Source organism: Pteropus alecto, unplaced genomic scaffold, assembly GCF_000325575.1.
Source record: "Pteropus alecto unplaced genomic scaffold, ASM32557v1 scaffold8, whole genome shotgun sequence".
NCBI classification, from domain to species: Eukaryota; Metazoa; Chordata; class Mammalia; order Chiroptera; family Pteropodidae; genus Pteropus; species Pteropus alecto.
Genome location: NW_006494609.1, coordinates 14,739,382 through 14,759,648, shown reverse-complemented (window position 1 = coordinate 14,759,648; position 20,267 = coordinate 14,739,382). Strand labels below are relative to the sequence as shown.

At 39.8% G+C, this 20,267-nt stretch overlaps 1 protein-coding gene across 1 annotated transcript in view; it reads left to right on the top strand.

The window, feature by feature from the left end:
- RPS6KA5 (ribosomal protein S6 kinase A5) overlaps positions 1 to 20,267 on the top strand; it is a 96,781-nt gene that overhangs the window by 63,612 nt on the left and 12,902 nt on the right. Inside the window, exons 7-12 of the mRNA XM_015599783.2 lie at positions 10,225 to 10,375; positions 13,604 to 13,765; positions 14,861 to 14,986; positions 15,352 to 15,485; positions 16,163 to 16,256; positions 19,834 to 20,004. Of these exons, the coding sequence (XP_015455269.1) occupies positions 10,225 to 10,375; positions 13,604 to 13,765; positions 14,861 to 14,986; positions 15,352 to 15,485; positions 16,163 to 16,256; positions 19,834 to 20,004 (838 nt within the window). The remainder of the gene's footprint in view (positions 1 to 10,224; positions 10,376 to 13,603; positions 13,766 to 14,860; positions 14,987 to 15,351; positions 15,486 to 16,162; positions 16,257 to 19,833; positions 20,005 to 20,267) is intronic.

Genomic DNA, 20,267 nt, shown 5'->3' with positions numbered 1-20,267 from the left:
TAGGGAAAGGTGGTCAAGATCCTTGCAAAGGAAATTATGGATGGTTCGAGAGTTGGTATGCCCCTGTGGTAGGAAAGTGAAAGTACATCGCCGGCCTTGCTAGCTGAACGCAACTCCTTTTGGTGGGCCTTATGGACAGAGACGGAGAAAAAGGCATATACCAGATCAAGAGCTGCATACCAGGTACCAAGGGATGTCTTAATATGTTCACGCAGTGAAACCATATCTGGAACAGCAGCTGCAACTGGCATTACCACCTGGTTGAAACTTAGAATTCTGTCTTCTGCACAGGCCAAACAGGCGAGTCGAATGGAGTTGTGGGAATCACCAGTCCTACATCTTTCGAGCCCTTGGTGATGGCACTAATCTCGGCAATCCCTCAGGAATGCAGTATTGCTTTTGGTTTACTGTTTTTCTAGATAGAGGCAATTCTCATGGCTTCCACTTGGCCTTTCCAACCATTATTGCCCTCACTTCATAGGTCAGGGAACCAATGTGAGGATTCTGCCAGCTGCTGAGTATGTCTATTCCAATTATGTATTCTGGAACTGTGAAATAACCAAAGGATGGGTTCAGGGACCCACTGAATCCACTGTGAGATGGACCCAAGCTAAAACCCCATTGATCACCTGACCTCAGCAAGCCCCTACTCTGATTGGTGAGCCCCAGTGATGTTTTAGGTCTTCTGAATGTGTCAGTTCAGAACAGTGTCCAGTAGTTCTTGAAGGATCTGATTGTTTTCTTTTCCCCAGTGAACAGTTACTCTGGCAGAAGGCTGTGAGTCTCTCCAGGGAAGGCTGGAAGAAAGATTAACAGTATAAATCTTTAGGGTCCTTCCTCAAGTTGACCCACCCTCCCCTCCATTCAAGAAATTCTGGGTGTGTAAATTAGCTCAAGTGAGGGAAGAGACTGAGGGACAGTTGACTGGAGGGAGGGCAAGATTGATGACAAAGGGACACAAGGAAACTTGGAGGGCGTTGGGTATGTTTGTTATCTTGATTGTGATGGTTCCCAGGTGTAAACATATGTCAAAACTTACCAAGTTGTATACTTTGTAGTTTATTGAACAACAGTTTTACTTTAATTGAAAAAATTTAATGAATCTTGTATAGGACAGATTAGGAAGTAAATAAATTCTCGCTGTTCCAGCTATTTAATACTGAAGTTAAGTGATCAAGCATATTTCTTGTCAAAATTATATTTAAAATCATGCCGTTACTAAAAATTCTCAATATAACTTGGCTTATTTTAAATAGGCTTTTTGACAGTTTGAAAATGTTTCAGAATTATAGGAAACCTTGGCCATAGTCTTGAGAATTTGGGTACCCTCGCGAGGTCATACTTGTCATGGTGACAGGTGCAAAGGGCGGCCTTCACCTGACGACATTAAATAGTGGCTCCTCTGACTAAGTCCCCTCATTTTGATTCCACAGACACAAACAATCTTCTTAGTTTCCTTTCTACCCCAGGTCTGCCCGTAGAGAGATGGTATATTGCTGGCTATGAGGGCAGAAACATTCTGAACCAAGTAATGTTCAAATTCAAATTGCTTTATTGCCTTTATACACCAGTCAGTTGGCATTCAGAGAGAGAAAGAGAGCTTGAATCAGATTTCTAAAATCTGAAAACAAAAGCAGATTTTTCAAGAATTTAAATAGAATTTTTTCCCTTTAATCAGTTATCCACTTTGTCCTGTTGTATTTTGTTCAAAGCTTAGTGTTAACTTAGGATTCCATAGATTTTTGTTCCTAACATTTACAAGCAGTGTAATGACTGGATTATCTTACATTACCTTTTCCTTTCAAGATAATCATTCTAATTATCTTTCCTGATGTAAAATCTTTCATAGTCTGTTCTTTTAAAAATGTGCACCATTCAGATAAATGTATCATTTCTTGTCCCCAAATACCTTAATTATTCACCAAGCCTTTTTCTCATCATTGAATTCCTCCATTCCTTAATTATTGTCACCTTCCCCGAACTCTGCATCCTTTTTGTACTTCTGACTTGAGATGCTTCAAAATAATGTATATCCCAAGTTATCTACCTGTCCCTTGTTGTCTACAGGTAGCCTGAAATCAGAACAGAGCTGTTTTTCTGGCACATCCGATTTCACAATAAAAGAATTTAGAACGAGAATAAAACTTTCTCAGTGACGTAAGACTCCCTTCATCAGTGTCCCCGACAGTCCTGTCCTTTCTGAGTGCCATCGATGAACAGAAGGCACTATTAGACGGTTTTCAAGGAAGCCCTTCCTGTTATTGAACAACTTCAGCCATACAGCAATTTTCCCCCCTTAACATAAGCTGAAATTAGCTTCCTCTGACCTCTGCATGTCGGTGCTGGTTGTGCTGTCTAAAGAACATAGGAAAGTTCTGTTGTTTTTTTTGGACGTTGCTTTAGGTATTCGAAGATAATCTACTAGAGTATCCCTTTTTGGTTCACTTAATTATTCATGTGGCATCACTTCCACATTCCTCACATCTTCGTACCATTTTGGAAAAATACTAAATTGTCAGCATTAGAGATTGGAATGATTACTCTTTAGCTTTTCTGCGTGTCTATTTCTTATAGAGTGTGCATTCCTTACTGATGTGTCTCCACTAGCCTTTCCGTGTAGACCATCGTCTTTTAGGGAGCACATTACTGCTGCATGGTGGGTAACCACCCAGCCAGTGGCATCTCTACCAGCTGTCCTGCCGCCCCTCCGGGAAGGAGCCCTTTACTTGGCGGGGCTTTGATCACCATGATGATTGAATATATCAGGACACGTTCTGTTCTCAGCTCTTCCATCATCTGTGACAGGGCCGTTTGTCTCTTTCTCTGTCTTTGAAATGTAAAAAATATTTGCCAAGAGATGTTTATTTGATATTTCATTATCCATCAATAAAATATGTTTCTTATTGTGTTTCATTTTACTACTATAAACATAAGTTCAGGTCTAAGTGTTATCAAAATAATGATATTAAACAGAGCTCTAATTGTATTATTTAGGTCAGGAGTTGGCAAACTACAGCCCTCAGGCCAAATCTCTTCTACTGCCTGTTATTTGTGTGTCCTGTGAGCTAAGAATTGTTTTTATATTCATAAATGGTAGAAAAAAATCAAAAGAGGAACAGTATTTTGTGACATGGGAAAATTATGTGAAATTCGAATTTCAGTGTCCATCAGTAAAGCTTTATCAGAAACGGCCATGCTTACCGTTCACACATCGTCTCTGGCTGCCTTCGTGCTCCTGCAGCAGAACTGACCATAGAGCTTACCAAGTTCAAAGTACTTATTGTCTGGTCTTGTAGTAGTTATTCATTATCCATTGCTCAAAACTTAGCGGCTTAAACCAATACACATTTATTATCTCAGAATTTCTGTGGACCAGGAATCTGCGCACAGCTTTGCTAAGTCCTCTCCTTGCAAGGTCACCCACAGGCTGCAGTGTGCCGTGGTGATCTCACGGCTCAGTCGGGAACGGATCTGCTTCCAGGTGCATGTGGTTGTTGGCAGGCTTCAGTTCCTCAGGGTTGCTGGACTGAAAGCCTCAGTTCCTCGCTGGCTGTTGGCTGTAGACCACACTCAGTCCCTGCTCTGCGGGCCCGCCAAACACGGTGCCCCGCTCCTTCACGTCATGCAGGCTGGGGAGGCGCGGGAGTCTTCTAGCAAGGGGGAACGTTTTGTAACCTAATCACGAAAGCGGCATCCTAGCATCTTTCCTGCTTAATACCGGTTCAGAAGAAAGTCTCTAGGTGCAACATATACTAAGGAGAGGGGTTTACACAGCGCCCCAATCCTAGGGAGGCAGTGAGCAGTCTTTGAGGACCATTTTAGACGTCTGCCTCCTATGCATCCTTTACAAAAGGTTTAGGTAATTATTTGTCCTCCTGAGAAGTGTTTTCTCTGTAGGTAATTATTTTAATACATTGATTTTGTGTGACATACTATGGTATCTTGAAACAAAATCAAGCAGTAATTTGTTGTATTTTTATATTTTATCCGTGTTAATGACACCTTGAACCTAGCTCATTTGTGTTTAAATTTTTTTGTTTCTAGATGCATTGCTTTTAGAGTCATGTGTAGAATAATTACAAGTATCATTATTTCTCACCCTCTTTTAAGAAGAGATTCTTTTTCCTTTGACTTTCTTATACTCTTTATGTCTTTATGGTAAAATCCTTTGTTGGCATATTTTATAAAGCCTTCTTGATTCTCAATATGCTGTTTGGTTGTTTTTCTGTTCTTCCTCATTTTAGGTATTTTTGTACCTAATAGCAACATCTGTGTTCCCAGGGTTTTTCTGACTAGTTACTCCCTAAATCTGTTGATGTTTGTCACAGTAGCTATTCACCTACACATTCTTCTACGCGATGCAGTCGCAGCAGCTTCAGACTACAGTCCAGTGATGGGAGGGTTGCAGCAGGAAGAAGAGCAGGGTGAAAATGACCCTTCCCTGGGTACCACACCCCCAGCTTCCTTTCTTGCTTCCTTTCGTCGTCCTTTAGATCCGTTTACTCCTGCCTTATAGCATCATGTGCGGTAGAGCTGAATCGTTCTGTATTATTAATTTGCTCTCTGAGCACTCTCCGGGGGGCGAGGGGAAGTAGGGGGTTTTAAAGCACCAAATAAAATGTAGGGCTGGGAGTACCAACGAGGTTCACATGGGCCGAGCACAGAAGAAAGAAAATAGCTTTCAGATGGTGGGAAACACCCACCGGAGTCTGCAGACAGGAGGCTCTGGACTCCCTGGCATCCTTGGCAGTCTGTGCCACTCTCAGTGGGTCGCGACCTTGTAAATGAAGTTCACTCTATTGTTCCTATTCTAAAAGCAGTGTTTATTATTTTACAACATGCATAAGAGGAAAATAGTAATAGCACCTAGAGAGAAACACTGCTAATATCTCTTTTTAGTCTGTTCACATATATAATGTTGTGCTCATGCTAGAAATAAAATTTCACATATATAATGTTGTGCTCATGCTAGAAATAAAATTTTCTCTAAATTTAAAAGCATTCTCTGATTACAGACATTTTGTAAATATAACTTTGTAATGGCTATATAATATACCATTGATTATGCAAATACAGCATAATATGCTTTACATAGTATGCTTTACTCCCCTAATGTTGGACAAAAATTTAGAATAAGTGTAGTTTACTGAAAACTCCTTCTAACTCAGGCAGGCATATAGGAGATTCTATAATTCTGGTACCACATGAGAACCGGGGAGTGAAAGTCAACAACATTAAGTTACGAAATAGGAAAGATCGTGAACTTTTAAAGGGAGGACAAATACAAATAAACAACTCGTGAGAATGCATGCCGTCTGCAAAAAAGTGGAAAAGTTATTTGCAGGCATCTATTGAAACTGAGGAAGAAAGATCCTGAGTGAACAGAACAAGAGAAACCCTATTCCCTTAGAGCTTGTATTTTAGTTGGGAGAGGTAAATGATAGACAAATAAATATCGAATGGCCTGTAAATTCCATGAATAAAAATAAAGGCAAGTGATAAGAGAATGTGAGAAAACAGCTAGTTTCGTTAGGATGGTCAGAGATGGCCACTCTGATAGGATGACACTTCGGTGGAGACCTTAGCGACGAGATGAGCATCGCCCGTGACTGTTAGCGCCGTTGATCTAAGGGCCATTGGTACTTTCCTTTTATATATGGTGACATTGGTTAACGAAATCCAATAAGTTTCGAATGAGCAGTTCAACAGTAAGTCATATATGTATTGCACTGTGTGTTCACCACCCATAGTTAGATTTCTTTCTATCACCACATATTTGACCCCTTTTACTTTTTTATTGGGACAGTTCTTTACTGCTATATTTTAGTGAACATACAAAACACGTGTGCAGAATTTCACTGGTTCACTTTTTCCACCACATTTTATTATGAAAAATTTCATCTATTACAGTGGATACCTATATACTCACTGCCATGATTCTACCATGAATATTCTACCATCCTTGCTTATTATATATCGACCCATCTATCCATCCTTCTATCATAGGTTTAGTTTTCATCTTGATTCCCCTACCCTTTACTACATAAATTCTTAAGCTAATCAGTTGTGAATTTCTTTTACCACAGGGGTTTTCAGAAACTTAACATCCATGAATAGGAAGAAATTTTATATTAATTTTTATATTATTGTAAATTTTAATTTTATTTCATTTTTCTTTTTACAAGTAATTCCTCAATCCATTTGGACTTTATTTGGGGTTGTGGCATAAGGCAAGGGTCCTGCTTTTATTTATTTCCCAAACAACTGGTCCCCCCGCCCCCAACACATTTGTCGAACAGTGCTGCCTTCCTTACGTTGACTGGTCACTTTTTAAAAACAATGTAAGTTTTTCTATATGCTTCGATATTTTCAAGTAGTCTCTTCCGTTCACTTGATTTGACTGTTAATTTACTTTGCTAGCACTTTACTTTTACAATTTTGTTATATAATACATTTATAATACAGTTATAATACATATATAATATGCAAACCCTCCCCAATTATTCTTTTACAAAATTTTCTTAGCTATGTTCTGTGCTTACTCTTGTAAATAAATATTAATGTTATCCATATTCTAAAATATCTGCCTGAAATTTTTATTCATATATATTTCTTGCTTTTCTGAAAGGACTCTTTCCTCGTCTGTGAAACAGGGACAGTAATAGTGGCCTTTTGATAGGATTGTTGTGTGGATTAAATAACATACACGAGAAGAGTTCAGTGTGATCGACTCAGAGCCTGGTCCGATTTTACAGAGGGCTCTGTGATTTATTTAGAAGCAAGAAGAAACAGCTCTAGGTTATTAACTAGTTCAGAAATCAAGTATATTGGAAGAGGTAAAGCCGTAGCAACACCTGACAACTGTCTCCCGCTCTTGCTGCGAGATGCTCCAGTTCTGTGAGGACAGGCATCACGGGACTCTGCCTGTGTCCCCGCTTCCGCCGTGCGGTCGTGCACAGCCACGTGTTCTAGGACTCAGACTGGAGTTCATACTCACGGGGCGTAATAGGCTGCAATCTGGCACTGGTTTTACTGAGCTTTCTAAGATACAGGTCAGGAAACAGTGCATCAGCGTGACAGCATCAAACGTGTCCTCACCAGGAGTGCTTTCGACCACCCGCCTGGTTGAAAGGACACACTCATGAGACCGAGTGGGTGGGTGTGGGCCATCCCACCACGGGAAGCTTAATACAGGAACTGTATCTTTTAACCCCCATGGGCACAGCTTAGGACACCCCACAGGAACACCACTGGAGATAAGAGAGAACACAAAGAAGCTTGCATTTTCCGAAAGGGTTTTAAATAGTCCTGGACCAGAAATCCCTCCGGGCCCGTGTGACTGCTCATACGTCTCGGCCAGACACAGTTCACCCTTCAGGGGTGACTTCGCAATAACCGGGCATGGCTGACATTTATCTTGACCCAGTATGTTTCAAGGAAACAACGTAAGAAGGTGAATCTAAGATCATCTTCTTGGGAAGAGAGGATTTAAGCCTGCTGTGAGCTCTCTCCTTCCCACCCCACCTCCATTTCCAGTCCTGTTCCTGGCATGCAGCTTCCTACCAGGAAGAGGCTTCAGAACGCACCTGTTAAGGAAACCCTGTGCCACTCCATTTACGGAGACAGCAGGTAGCCTAAGTGCTGTTCCTTCTGCGAGGCTCCTGCTTTCACCTCTCAAGCTGGAGTGGGTCTCGTCAGCATCCGCCGGAGTCTCCTCCTGCTGGTTCTGACCATCTCTCTCAGGGTAGGCGAGGGTTTGGGGCTGTCACTGGTCGTTCTCCATGTTCCCTCATTCTGTTTTCAACAAGAATTCCTCCAGATTTCTGCTCAGTTTCTTCCTGGTCTGATCCCTGCCTCATCTGAGTCTCAAACTCTAGTCCCCTGCACGGGGCACCTGCCACACACCCAGGTTGCACACCAGGGCTGCTGTTTGTGCCCAGACCACCTCCTGGAGGTGTTCGCAGGCCTCTTTCTGCTCCTCTCTCCAGTCTGGGCATCTAGATGGGGCCATTCCTGATCTTGGGTGCTCACTGCTCTCTCGATGCCCCTCCTTTTGTGTCTGGACCCAGCGTGTTTGACATGACTGACCACACCTTTCCCCAATGCCCAGCACAAAGTAGACTCCGGTAAACGTCAGATGACTCAGGTTTAAGAAGTAATTGACGATGTGGAGTTAGTACTTCAGGTGACGTCAGCCAAGGGCTTATTTCTTTACCCCGGTTCAGAAAAGTGAATGTCAGCAACAGCGTTATCTATAGCTGGATCTTTTTATACCACTAATTCTTGCCTGCAAAGGTACATGAAAAGTGGAGAAAATGGAAAAGCCTATGCTTATTTTTTCCTAAGAGACAGAGCTCCTGGTTTCTCTGTCAGATATGCCCGCGCCTGATCTGAGCAGGGATTTTCTCTATTGCTGAAAACCCCGATGAGCAGTGAGCAATGGGATAATTCTAAAGAATCTCACAGAAAAGAGCATACTGCTTATCTTTTTACTTGTTCTATCATTTTTTTAGGTTCCCCGGATGGACTGCTAGAAGTAGAATTAGCTTTGAAATGAACAACATTGCTAGAGTTTTAGTCAAAAATTACAGTTGTATCATTTCACAGATTCTCAGTGGCTACTTGCTACCGTCTCTGTGTTTATTTTCTTGGTGGGTTGCCTTAGAAGGAGAGAATATAACAGTAGCTCATTTTAGCAAGCATTTGCCGTGTTCCCTGAGCTGTGCTTAGCGTTGTACATCGTGTCTTAACTCATTCAAGCATCTTAATACCCATTTTAGGTAGGTATTGTTATCCCCATTTTCCAGTCGAAACCGTGGTACAAAGAGAGTAATGATCTCAAAGTCACATGGCCAGTAAGCAGCAGAGCTTATCGAACTCTGAGTTTGGATGCAATCTGGCTCCAAAGTTCATGTTCTTATGACACTACACTGTCTCTTACAAATATATTATCTGTTTTTGTTCCATAGAAATTATTCCTATTTTAATTCACAAGAGGGTATCTTTTTGCAAAGTCAAAATAGTAGAGCAACTGTTTCTTTCCATGTATACTGTGTTCAGCTTCTTAATTTTAATCAATTCATTCCATTATTTCTTTCTCATTAAATTACTGATCTGGCTTTTAAGGGGGCAAAGGTACATTGATTAGATCGATTAGATTGATTAGATTGATTTCTTCTGTGACCTTAGAATAAATGCAAATATTTCAGCAAGAACCTTGGTTATCTTAATTGTTAATCTTCTATAATAACGTGGAACAGATTTCACTCTGTTTTTGAGTGCCACTTGTCTTCTAGGGCTTGCCTGCGTATTTCATTGTAGCAGGTAATGAAGCAGCTTTCATCCCATGACAAGCCTCCAGCTCTAGTGCTCATTTTCCGATATCAGAAGTTGAGCCACATCCAAGGGGTTCTGGCTCTCTCTGCCTTCATCCTCCTCCTTTCTGCGTTCCCGCTGGCCCCTTATGTTCGCTGGCACACAGGGAAAGATCTTAATTTTAATCAATTCATTCCATTATTTCTTTCTCATTAAATTACTGATCTGGCTTTTAAGGGGGCAAAGGTACATTGATTAGATCGATTAGATTGATTAGATTGATTTCTTCTGTGACCTTAGAATAAATGCAAATATTTCAGCAAGAACCTTGGTTATCTTAATTGTTAATCTTCTATAATAATGTGGAGCAGGTTTCACTCTGTTTTTGAGTGCCACTTGTCTTCTAGGGCTTGCCTGCATATTTCATTGTAGCAGGTAATGAAGCAGATGCTTTCATCCCATTCCGATATCAGAAGTTGAGCCACATCCAAGTGGTTCTGGCTCTCTCTGCCTTCATCCTTCTCTTTTGTCCTTTCAAATCTGAGTGCTGAACTCCCTTCCCTAATTTCTTAAGAGTTATGTCCAGTGTGAAATCTTTGATCATAGCGTCTAGTCCACAGATAGGAAGTCTAATCTAGCCCCAAGCCTTCCTTTTTTTTTTTTTCTCCAAGTAAATATTTGGGATGGTGGCTTCTTACTAGGATTGAGTTATAGTGAAAAATGATCCAGTACTTTTTGTTTCTGCTTATTTAAGTTTCAGAAATTTTATTTCGTATTTAAAATTTTTTTTATATTTTTCACACGTAATTTACTTCCAAAGTGTGTTGCGCTAACTCGTTGCTGGTAAGAACACAGTCACTCTAACGTCATCCTCTGGGTGTTTTAACAGCAAGTTTTATCTGCCTACAGGAGAATATTAAAAAGTGAGCCTCCGTATCCCCAAGAGATGAGTGCTTTAGCTAAAGACCTACTTCAGCGTCTTTTGATGAAAGATCCCAAGAAAAGATTGGGATGTGGCCCACGCGATGCGGATGAAATCAAAGAACATCTCTTTTTTCAGGTGAAATTTATTGAACAGACGGTTTCTGTGCCCTGCCGTTCTCAGGGTACTCAGCATTCTTAGGGACGTGAGTGAACATGGTCCCTTCTGGAGTCCGTTTCCCCCTATTTTCAAGTACATTGCACCTTTTTTAAATGACGAGGACCCTTTTGGAAGGATCATAATTCTACTTTAGAGACGTAAATGGTCTTTTTCTCCCTGAGGCAGGAGTGAGGAGGATCATAACACTCAATTTTCTACATCGTACAGTTAACCCTTGAACAATGTGGGGGTTTGGGACATTGACCCCCCTGTGCAGTCACAATTCTCAGCATACTTTTGACTCCCCCCAAACCTAACTACAGTCATCCCTTGATATTCTCAAGGGGATTGGTTTCAGGACACACACCCCACCCCACCCCGGGCTACCAAAATCCGAGGATGCTCAAGACCCTTATATAAAATGGTGTAGAACAATGCATGTAGTCGGCCCTCTGTATCCACAGATTCCCAGCCACATCAAAAATACTGTTTCAATCCGCGGCTGAGTCCTTGGATGCAAAAACCAGGGTTAAGGAGGGCTGACTGTATATTTATTGAAAAAAGATCCACATATAAGTGGACCTGCATAGTTCAAACCTGTGTTCTTCAAGAGTCAGCTGTAATTAGAGTTTCTGAGTATTGGTTTTCATTTATGATACCAAGATTTACACATATGTACTGAGGAGACTTTTACTTTGGTTATATTTTTTTACTTCTCTCTCAATTCAAGAGTCAAAGTGTTACACCTTTTAGATAGTGATTTCATCTCTTCTTTTCCCAGGAGAAATCTTAGAAAGTTAAAAATCTACCTATTTCTTAGTTATGTATTTGTAACACATGGAGAATTACTCATTTATTTTCTTTGTACTTGAGATAGTGCTTTTTTTATTCTGAAGAAGCCCAGTGAGAACATTCTACAGAACACCAACACATCTGCTCAACTTAGTTTGTTCAATTTTGTCCCCCAAAAAACCACCAAAATTTTAGATAACTGTTTGGGGAAAAAAAAAAAAAAAAGTGAAATTGACCGAGTTGGCCAGTTATTTGAGTTTAAATGGTCAACCTGGGATGCTATGACCTTTATTTCTAAAACCCTGAGCTTATGACCTTGACATAGTTTAAGCATATCAAGAAGCATGACTTAAATATTTATGGTCTAAAGGGACTGTCCAAGTTTTATTTTTATTCTGCAAACTGAGCTTTTACATTATTAGCACCCAAACTACATTATTAGCACCAAAACGAATGAAAATAGCATCAAAGCAAAGAGAAAACTTTGCTGTGCAGTAAGCTTTCATGTTATTATTTTTTAAATATAAAAAGACAAATAGTAATTGAGAATAATAAGAATTATCTCTGTACTTCTGTGCTTAAAAAAGAGCACATTTATTTCAGTGTCTAACCATTTTAAAAAATATTACTCTATATCTTACAGTAGTTCAGTAACATAGCGAGAAATACATTTAGAATCAAATTAATTTCTCAGTATGTACATTTCATAGGTTCATATGGCTTGGAAAGGTTATTGTTTGACCAGTGATTTCAAATATCTTGTTGAGAAGTTTGGCTCAAAAATTAATAACAAGGGAAAGTTCCAGAAAATGTTCAAACAAAATATCCCCAATTATATATTCTTAGGATCTTTTTCTTCATGGTTCCCTGTATTTGTGAATATTATATCTTTCATGTTAGAGAAATTTCTTTTTTTCTGTAGCTTGGAATAGTAATTTTAGGTTAATTGCCTTGACTTTTTAAATGACAGGGACACTTTTGGGGAAAAACAGAATTTAACCTGTAAAAACCTAAACTGAGTAGAAGTAGAGAGGATCGTAATAGCATTCAGTTTTCTACATACTTAATGTTCCCCTGCTAACAACATATTTCTTTAAATTACTCCTTTACTCTAGAAGTTTCTTTTGCTGTATGTACAGTGGCCTAGCACAAATCATATACCTGTGATGGAAAACATTACAGCCACATAGATGAAAGGACACTAACTAGAAAGTTAAGAGACTGTTCGAATCCCGACTGTTCCCTAGTGAATGTTTACGTGCAACGGTTAGTTCTTATTTCTGGGCTTCGATTTCCTTCTGGATCAAAGAAAGGAGATAAGCTAAATGATCTCTCAAACCCATTCTAGCTGAAAAATGTGAAGATCTCTCATTTAATGATTTTCTCTCCATTGCCTCCACAAGAGGGCATAATAAAATTTTGTTAGTTGATAAACTTACAGAATGTCATCAGCCTAAAAATGCAAGTTTCTCATTTTATCATCTCTCAAATCAGTATGCATCTTAACAATGGACAACTTCTTACTATTCTGATTAATAATGCTTCTTTTTCTTGATCGTACATAAATAATGGTATTTCTTGCTATCCATGATGACATCTTAGAGTCAAAAAAATATTTTAATAGATATCTGTAGGACTCAGTATGTATTATCTGAGGTCGAATTAAGCGATAGAAGGAGCATAAAGAAAACAAAGTAGAGAGTTGAATTTGAATAATATCAAACTGCAATTTATCAAAGAGTAAGTGTCTGATGTGAGTGGAGATGGGGCTTGGATTATGCCGTGGGGAAGAGAAGAGGCAGTGTTTATAATGCTTGAATACAGTTGAATGAGAACGCAGTGATTATATCAGTATGAGGGTATCATTTAAACTTATAGATGTAAACAAATGCAAGACTTATAGTGAGTGTGTTTATTTTCTCATCTGTCCCGATGACCAGGAGGAAAAGCCAGGTACAGGAGGAGAGCTAAATAACACTGCCTCTAGAAAATAGGGAATATGCCTTTACACTTAACATTCTTATCCACAAAGCATTTTAGAGCCCTTTATTACAGTTTTGTTTTTGTTTTGTTTTGGCTTAACACCTTTCTCAGGAGGCTCAGAACAAATACAATTTTTCTGTTATCCCGAAGGGTAAACTAGGTGTCCTGGTGCCCCCCAGAGGACACCGTGGGACTCCACAGTGACATAAAAGCAGTCTTTACTTTTTGGTCATAATCTTGGCTGAGGCTGTAAGCTTGCAGTCAGAAAATGGACTCGTGGTTATAAAAACATATCTTTTTAATCGTTAGTTTGAAATATATGCCTTTCTACTGATCAATTAAAATCCCATTCTGGCTTTGTTGTTCTTAGAAAATATATTTCAACTTTGCTGATTTTTCTACTTTGTACTAATATTCTTTTCTCTGTTTTAGAAAATAAATTGGGATGATTTAGCTGCCAAAAAAGTGCCCGCACCATTTAAACCCGTCATCCGAGATGAATTAGACGTGAGTAACTTTGCAGAAGAGTTCACGGAAATGGACCCCACCTACTCCCCCGCAGCGCTGCCCCAGAGTTCCGAGAGGCTGTTTCAGGTAACCTCCAAGAGTGCTTTGAACGAAAAGGTTAATTTTCCCACAGGAAAGGTTTTTTGGCATCTTTAAACAGGATTCACTAATGTCTTCAAAATTATTAAATACAGAGATATTGCAGTTGTTAACTAGAGCTTATGATTTGTTAAATAGCAGCCATTATTTATGTGTTTATTTTTGATATAAAGAATTGATTTTATTCCGTTCAGGCTCTTTTACAGAAAATACGATCCTACTTTATTTCACCTCTATTCATATACAATATTCTTTAGTCCACAAAGGGTGTTATCTGATTCTTTATTTTCAGTGAATAATTTTAACTGCTTTTCTAAAAAGTTTAGAAAGGATTTTGTATTTAGAAAAGGATCTTTCTCAGACTTAAGATGAGATATTCTATTAAATGGTGTCATAGCTTCACCTGTTTGACTCCCACAAGTATAGCCAAGCTGTGTCTCTCCATATTCAGGACACTGATATGTAGCACTTAACTGGGCACGTAGTAGATGTTTAAAAATGTTCATTGAACTAGTGAATGTTCTAGCTTGAACAGATTAATCATCCATCATTATATCACTTTTGGTTTAGCACATGATTCTGCCACTTGATTTTATTCTTTTTCTAAAACTCAATTTTAATTAGTCTAAGGAAATACAATAGTCAGATAATTGCTGAATTAGAAACAAACTGTAATGAAACTTGCTTTTTTTTTCTAGTTTGGGAAATAGTAGCACTTGGACCACTTTGCTTAATACCTTAACTCTATCTGCTTTTAGAAGTTAGTTGTGTTTATAAATGAATTTTTATCATCCGTGCGAAAGAATTACAGCTATGAGTCAGATTTTGGGGGTGGAAGAAGGTGCAGGTATTTTTCTGCCTTTAATTCTGGATTGGTTTAATTCTACCAGAAGATGGCATTATCTCCTTCTGAAAAGCATTTCTCTATTAATTCAAAATAACCTTACATTGTAGATTACAAATAAAATTAGATTTATCTTAATAAGTATTTGAGCATTTATTATTTTTTCTTGATTCAGTCTAGTCTGTGCTCAACTGGAAAATTGCAAATCCTTATTCTTCACCTTTCCTTTTGTTTTTTAGGGCTATTCTTTCGTGGCGCCTTCTATTCTGTTCAAGCGTAATGCAGCCGTCATAGATCCTTTTCAGTTTCACATGGGAGTTGACCGTCCTGGAGCGACAAATGTGGCCAGGAGTGCAATGATGAAGGTACATAGATGTGGCTAAGTAAATGACATATTTATGGTTTAAATGCTAATTAACATTTTCAAGTCCAGTAAATGTAATAGACGTACCATTTGACTAAGATGTAATTTTAAGAAATGAATAAATGGAAATAGCAATATTTGCCCTAGGGAATTATCAACATCAATTTGAATGAGCTCCTTTTCACAATGAGAGAAAATTTTGTGTCTTCAGTAAATGATGTAGATGAACATGGAAATGAACTAAAATAAGATGGATTTTAAAAGATTATGTATGTCTTACATCCACATTTATTATACGTCACTACAGTTTTGTTTATCTCTTGTGCATTATTAATATTTTCTTAAGTGATACTGGTTTCTTATTAGGACTCGCCATTCTACCAACACTACGACCTAGATCTGAAGGACAAACCATTGGGAGAAGGAAGTTTTTCAATCTGTCGAAAGTGCATACACAAAAAAAGTAACCAAGCATTTGCCGTCAAAATAATCAGCAAAAGGTATGACCTTTCTCGCAGTCTGTCTTGCGTATTCATCCTAGTCAATGCATTCTGTAAATTAAAATTTTTATTTAAAGGGAAATCAACAGTATGTTGTAAGGCTTTTTGCCCACAGGTTTAGTCATTCAGGCTCATCAGTTGATTCATTATACTTCTGATAGGTATTTTCTGATAAAGTAATCCATTTTAGACATAAACCATAGTAAGAGATGCTTTTGACTTTATCATGAGAACACTTCCTTGTGCCAGTGGTATTTAATCAGACCTTCTTAGTGAGTACAGTAGCCGTTGCCATTCCTATTCATTATATATTTGAAATACCTTTTTTCCGAAATTATTTAGCAATTTACTGGTAAATTTGAGAGCCAGCTTATTTAAGTAACTGATTATCACCTCCATGATTATATATTCTCATTACCAAGTTGTTAGGCAAGTAAGGCATCCATGTCTTCACGTGATTAGCTTTTTTCTGACTCATAAATAATCATTTTCTTGAGAATAATGCATTACTTGTTCTGGTGGGTGATATGACTCATTACTTTCATGGAAACCTCATTCTGACACGTTGACACTTTAATCCTGAATGCACTCTAAATGAAAAAAAATTAGGCTTGGGGCAATACCGAGATAAAAACTTGGCGATGAGGTTTGTGGAGGCTAACGGTGTCATCTTGCAGGATGGAAGCCAACACTCAGAAAGAAATAACAGCTCTGAAACTCTGCGAAGGACACCCCAATATCGTGAAATTGCACGAAGTTTTTCATGATCAGGTATTCTCGCACTTTTTTTCTTTCATACTAATTCACATTCAGGTTTCTCCTTTTCACCGGTTTCGTTGGTGCTACTGGGTTAGTGGGGAACATCGTGGGACATCACCCAGCCACTGCAGGGGTCAGAGAAACCGCTCCACACACACTCTGACCCACCCCCAAATCAACGCGTCCTTCGCCTCTGCTTTTCTCACTCGGCAGTCGTCACGCGTGACGTGGGAGGAAGACAGTAGCAGGGGCCCAGTGCCGCCGCCGCAAGCTTCTCTGTGCTTATTGCCAGGTCAGCTGTTGCCACCTTAGCTTAATTGCTCATACATGTCAGGACCCAGAAATTTCCAGCCTTCAACTTTCTTTTCACTTCTAAAGAGCCTGAAGCCTAATTAGTGCAAGCGAAAGAACAAATAGAAAGCAGAAGAGCAAAGGTACCCCCCTTTCATCTTCTTATCCAGGTGGCGGTTCCAGCTCAGACCACAGGGCATGTCATGCTGTCCCTTCTTCTACTCCTAGTCCTGCTTTCAAAGCGCAGCCTCACACAGAAGCATGTGACTTTGGGTATGAGAGGAGCACCATAGTGTCAGGTCTGTGTCTCCTCTCCAGTCCCTGCGCTGCCATCTTCCGTGACAGAAATCACTCCAGTACGATCACCTTTACCCCTGGGACTGGCCAGGGTGACACAGCCCTGCTCAAGACAACATGCTGGGCACAAGAGCTAAAACCAGTCATGGATGTGGTTCACCCTGTCTTTACCAAAGAAGCAGCTGGGATTCAGAAGGGTCATGAGACTTGTCCTGGGTCTCATAGCAAGTCAGTGAAAATCGAGTTGGGAAAACATGATCTTGATGCTGGGCTCTCAGTGTGGTGCTGCTGTCACGGGCTAGCTGAGGCCCACTGCTCTGCCACGTCAGAATTTACCCACGTGCTACGCCCAAGAATGATGCGTCCTGGTGAAACCAGACAGCGGCAGCAGCGTAACTATAGTAACTGCTGCCACTAACTGTCACATACGTATGTGGTCCAGGTACTGCACCAGACACTGCACGTGGGTTCTCTTATTCAATCCGTATGGTAACTCTCTGAGGCAAGAATCTGAAACTCACAGCAGTTAAGTTACAAGGTCTCAGTCCGTGAGCAGTAACGCTGGGATCTGACCCCAAGCAGTCCAACTTCAGAATAAGCTTTTGCTTCGCTCCACTGCCTTAGAAGAGGCAGGAACGTAAGCCAGTTTTCACATCAGGTGGGTGAGCAAAAATAATATCCTCGTCTTGTTGCTCTTTGGTTCTCAGAGCCAGAAAAGGAATCTCTGTAGCAAGGACTCTTCCTGCTCTGTTACCTCCACCTCCTTGGGCTGCTCAACCACAGTGGAGATAGGCCCTGTCCACTGCAGGGGCTGACGGGGGCTGGACAGTCTCCCAGTGAAGATGATTCACACGTTAATCAAGGGATTGGTGGATGACTTCACCCCGCTCTGTGGTTTTGCAGCTGTGCCCTCCCCCACTCCAGTTGTTCCCCCAGCTATATCCCAGCAAAGACATCTGACCTCTGACCTTCAGGCTGATGTCAGATGTCAGGAACTGCATCCCTAACTTTTTATGTCCCAAGTTAAATTTATTATTTGCTATTTCTACATTCAAGAGTTACTAGAATATACATTGTCTCACGACGAAATCGTATATGTACTAGTATAAACATACTATCATTCTGCTATACAGTTGTTGATACTTGGGTTGTTTTTTCCATGACGGTGACACCGTTGCCTAGATCATCCCCAGTTCACAGTCTTCTAATGGGTGAAGTGGATTGAGGGTGAGTTTTCAGCCTTTGACAGTACAGCAGTTTAGCTCATTTTGTGTACTTCTCTACTCCTACGAGTTTCTTATTGCTGCTGTAACAAATTACCACAAACCTAAAACAATGCAAATTTAGTATCTGACAATCTGGTCATCAGAAGTACAATATCAGTCCCACTGGTGTAAAGTCAGGGGTGTCAGCAGGGCTGGTTCCTCCTGGATGCCTGAAGGGACAGTCTGTTCGCTTGCCTTTATTAGCCTCTTAGAGACCGCCCACATTCTGATCCTCCCATGCATCAGTCTAGACTCTTGTTTCCATAGACCCATCTCATACTGCTGACTCTGATGGGTAATGGAGATACTCTCCCCATCTCCAGTTCCTTAATCACATCTGCAAAGTCCCTTTACCGTATAAGGTAACATCCACGGGTTCTGGGCAGTAGGATATGGGCATCTTTGAAGGGCCTTTACTCAAGCTCCCGTGTATATGTTTTCCCGTTGTCATCTGCATTTTCTTGGTAAGGGCCCTAACGTGCATAGAGGTGGAGCAGCACCTCAAAGGTCCTAAGTAAGTAGCAGACTGGCATTCAGATCAGCTTTGACTCTGAAACCTGTCTGTTAAACTGTTGCTGGTACTGCCCTCCTTCTTCTCTTTTAGGCAGCAGACCTTCAGCTTCGACTTGATTTGTCTGATATAGAAACTCATATTGGCTTGATATCTAGTAGCCCGGGAACAGCTCTCTTATTAGAAGGGTTGTTCATCTTTTATAATTTGTACAATATGTGCAGGATGATGTATTTATAATTGTCTTTTTTATGAAGCAGTTTTTCTGGATTTTGCTGAATCAAAGGGCAACATATTTTGTTTGTTGAGGGACGTTGGTGCTATGATGCATAGCACCTGAATCTGAATATTGATTTGTTATCTTTTTTTTTGCCCCCGATCTGATCTTTGTAGATTTTTTGTTGGGTCAGCCAACAATTTTTTTTTCTTTTTAGCATTTTATTTTATCAGTTTCAAGTATACAGTACCTTGGTTAGACATTTATATAGTTTATGAAACGATTCCCCTGATTATCTTCTCTCTAGCTCTATACTTTTTTAAACCATTTCTGTTCATTTAAGAGCTAATATAATTCCTTTGCTTTTCAACACCTCCTATGTTATTTTCTTTATAGAAATGTATGCAAAGCACAGTAAGCATATAATTGTTTATACTATTTAAGATAATACCTTTGGGATCAAAAGCAATTATTTTTTTAAAACCCCACAGTGAATTATGGGTATTTGCCATGGGTATTAACAGGAACCCCAAAACTCATCTGTTGAGCCCTAAAAGGAGATATAAAGTGATATCACCAAAAGATGCCTTTTTTAAAAAGTAAGTCTGCCATTAAGCGAGTGTGCCAGGTCTCCCCGTGAGCAGTTGCTCATACTCCATCAGTAATCTATATTATTTAAAGCAATCAGTTTCACATTATTATCAGCGCTAGGTCACACTTTAAAAAGAAAGATATGTAAACTTGACAGAGAGGGTTGGAATAAAAATCACATGAAAGAATTAGTCAAGGAAAGGATATATAAAGATATCGCTGCAGTACTTGAAATTTTCCATTACCGAAATAGAATTCTAAAAAAGCCACATTATCCTTCAGCTCTTTCCACTAAAATACTGGGATCGCTGTTGATTATTTAAATGTGTTGGTAATAGTTAATATTCAGTAAATGTTTCATATGTTAATAAGCTCTCATCACGAAGGCCCTTCACATTATTTTTCCTCCTTTTCCAGCTTCACACTTTTCTGGTGATGGAGCTTCTGAACGGAGGGGAGCTGTTTGAACGCATTAAGAAAAAGAAACACTTCAGCGAGACCGAAGCCAGCTACATCATGCGGAAGCTCGTTTCGGCCGTGAGCCACATGCACGACGTCGGAGTGGTGCACAGGGACCTGAAACCCGAGGTAGAAAGGAACAGGTTCCCTTGTGCCATCAGTAAACAGCCCCCAAATCTGTGTAGGCTTTTTTTTTTTTTTTTTAACTTTCAGGCCTTTCTGCTAAATAGATACTTGCAAATATCGTGTTCCTTGGGTTTTTTTTCTTTTCTATTTCAGTCTAAAATAAATTTGCTTTTTTTTCTTTCTTTTTTTTGCCAGCTGATCATCTCGAGGTTATATTTGTAAGTGTGAGAGCCTTTTATGGAGGAAATACTTTATGCAACAGTTGT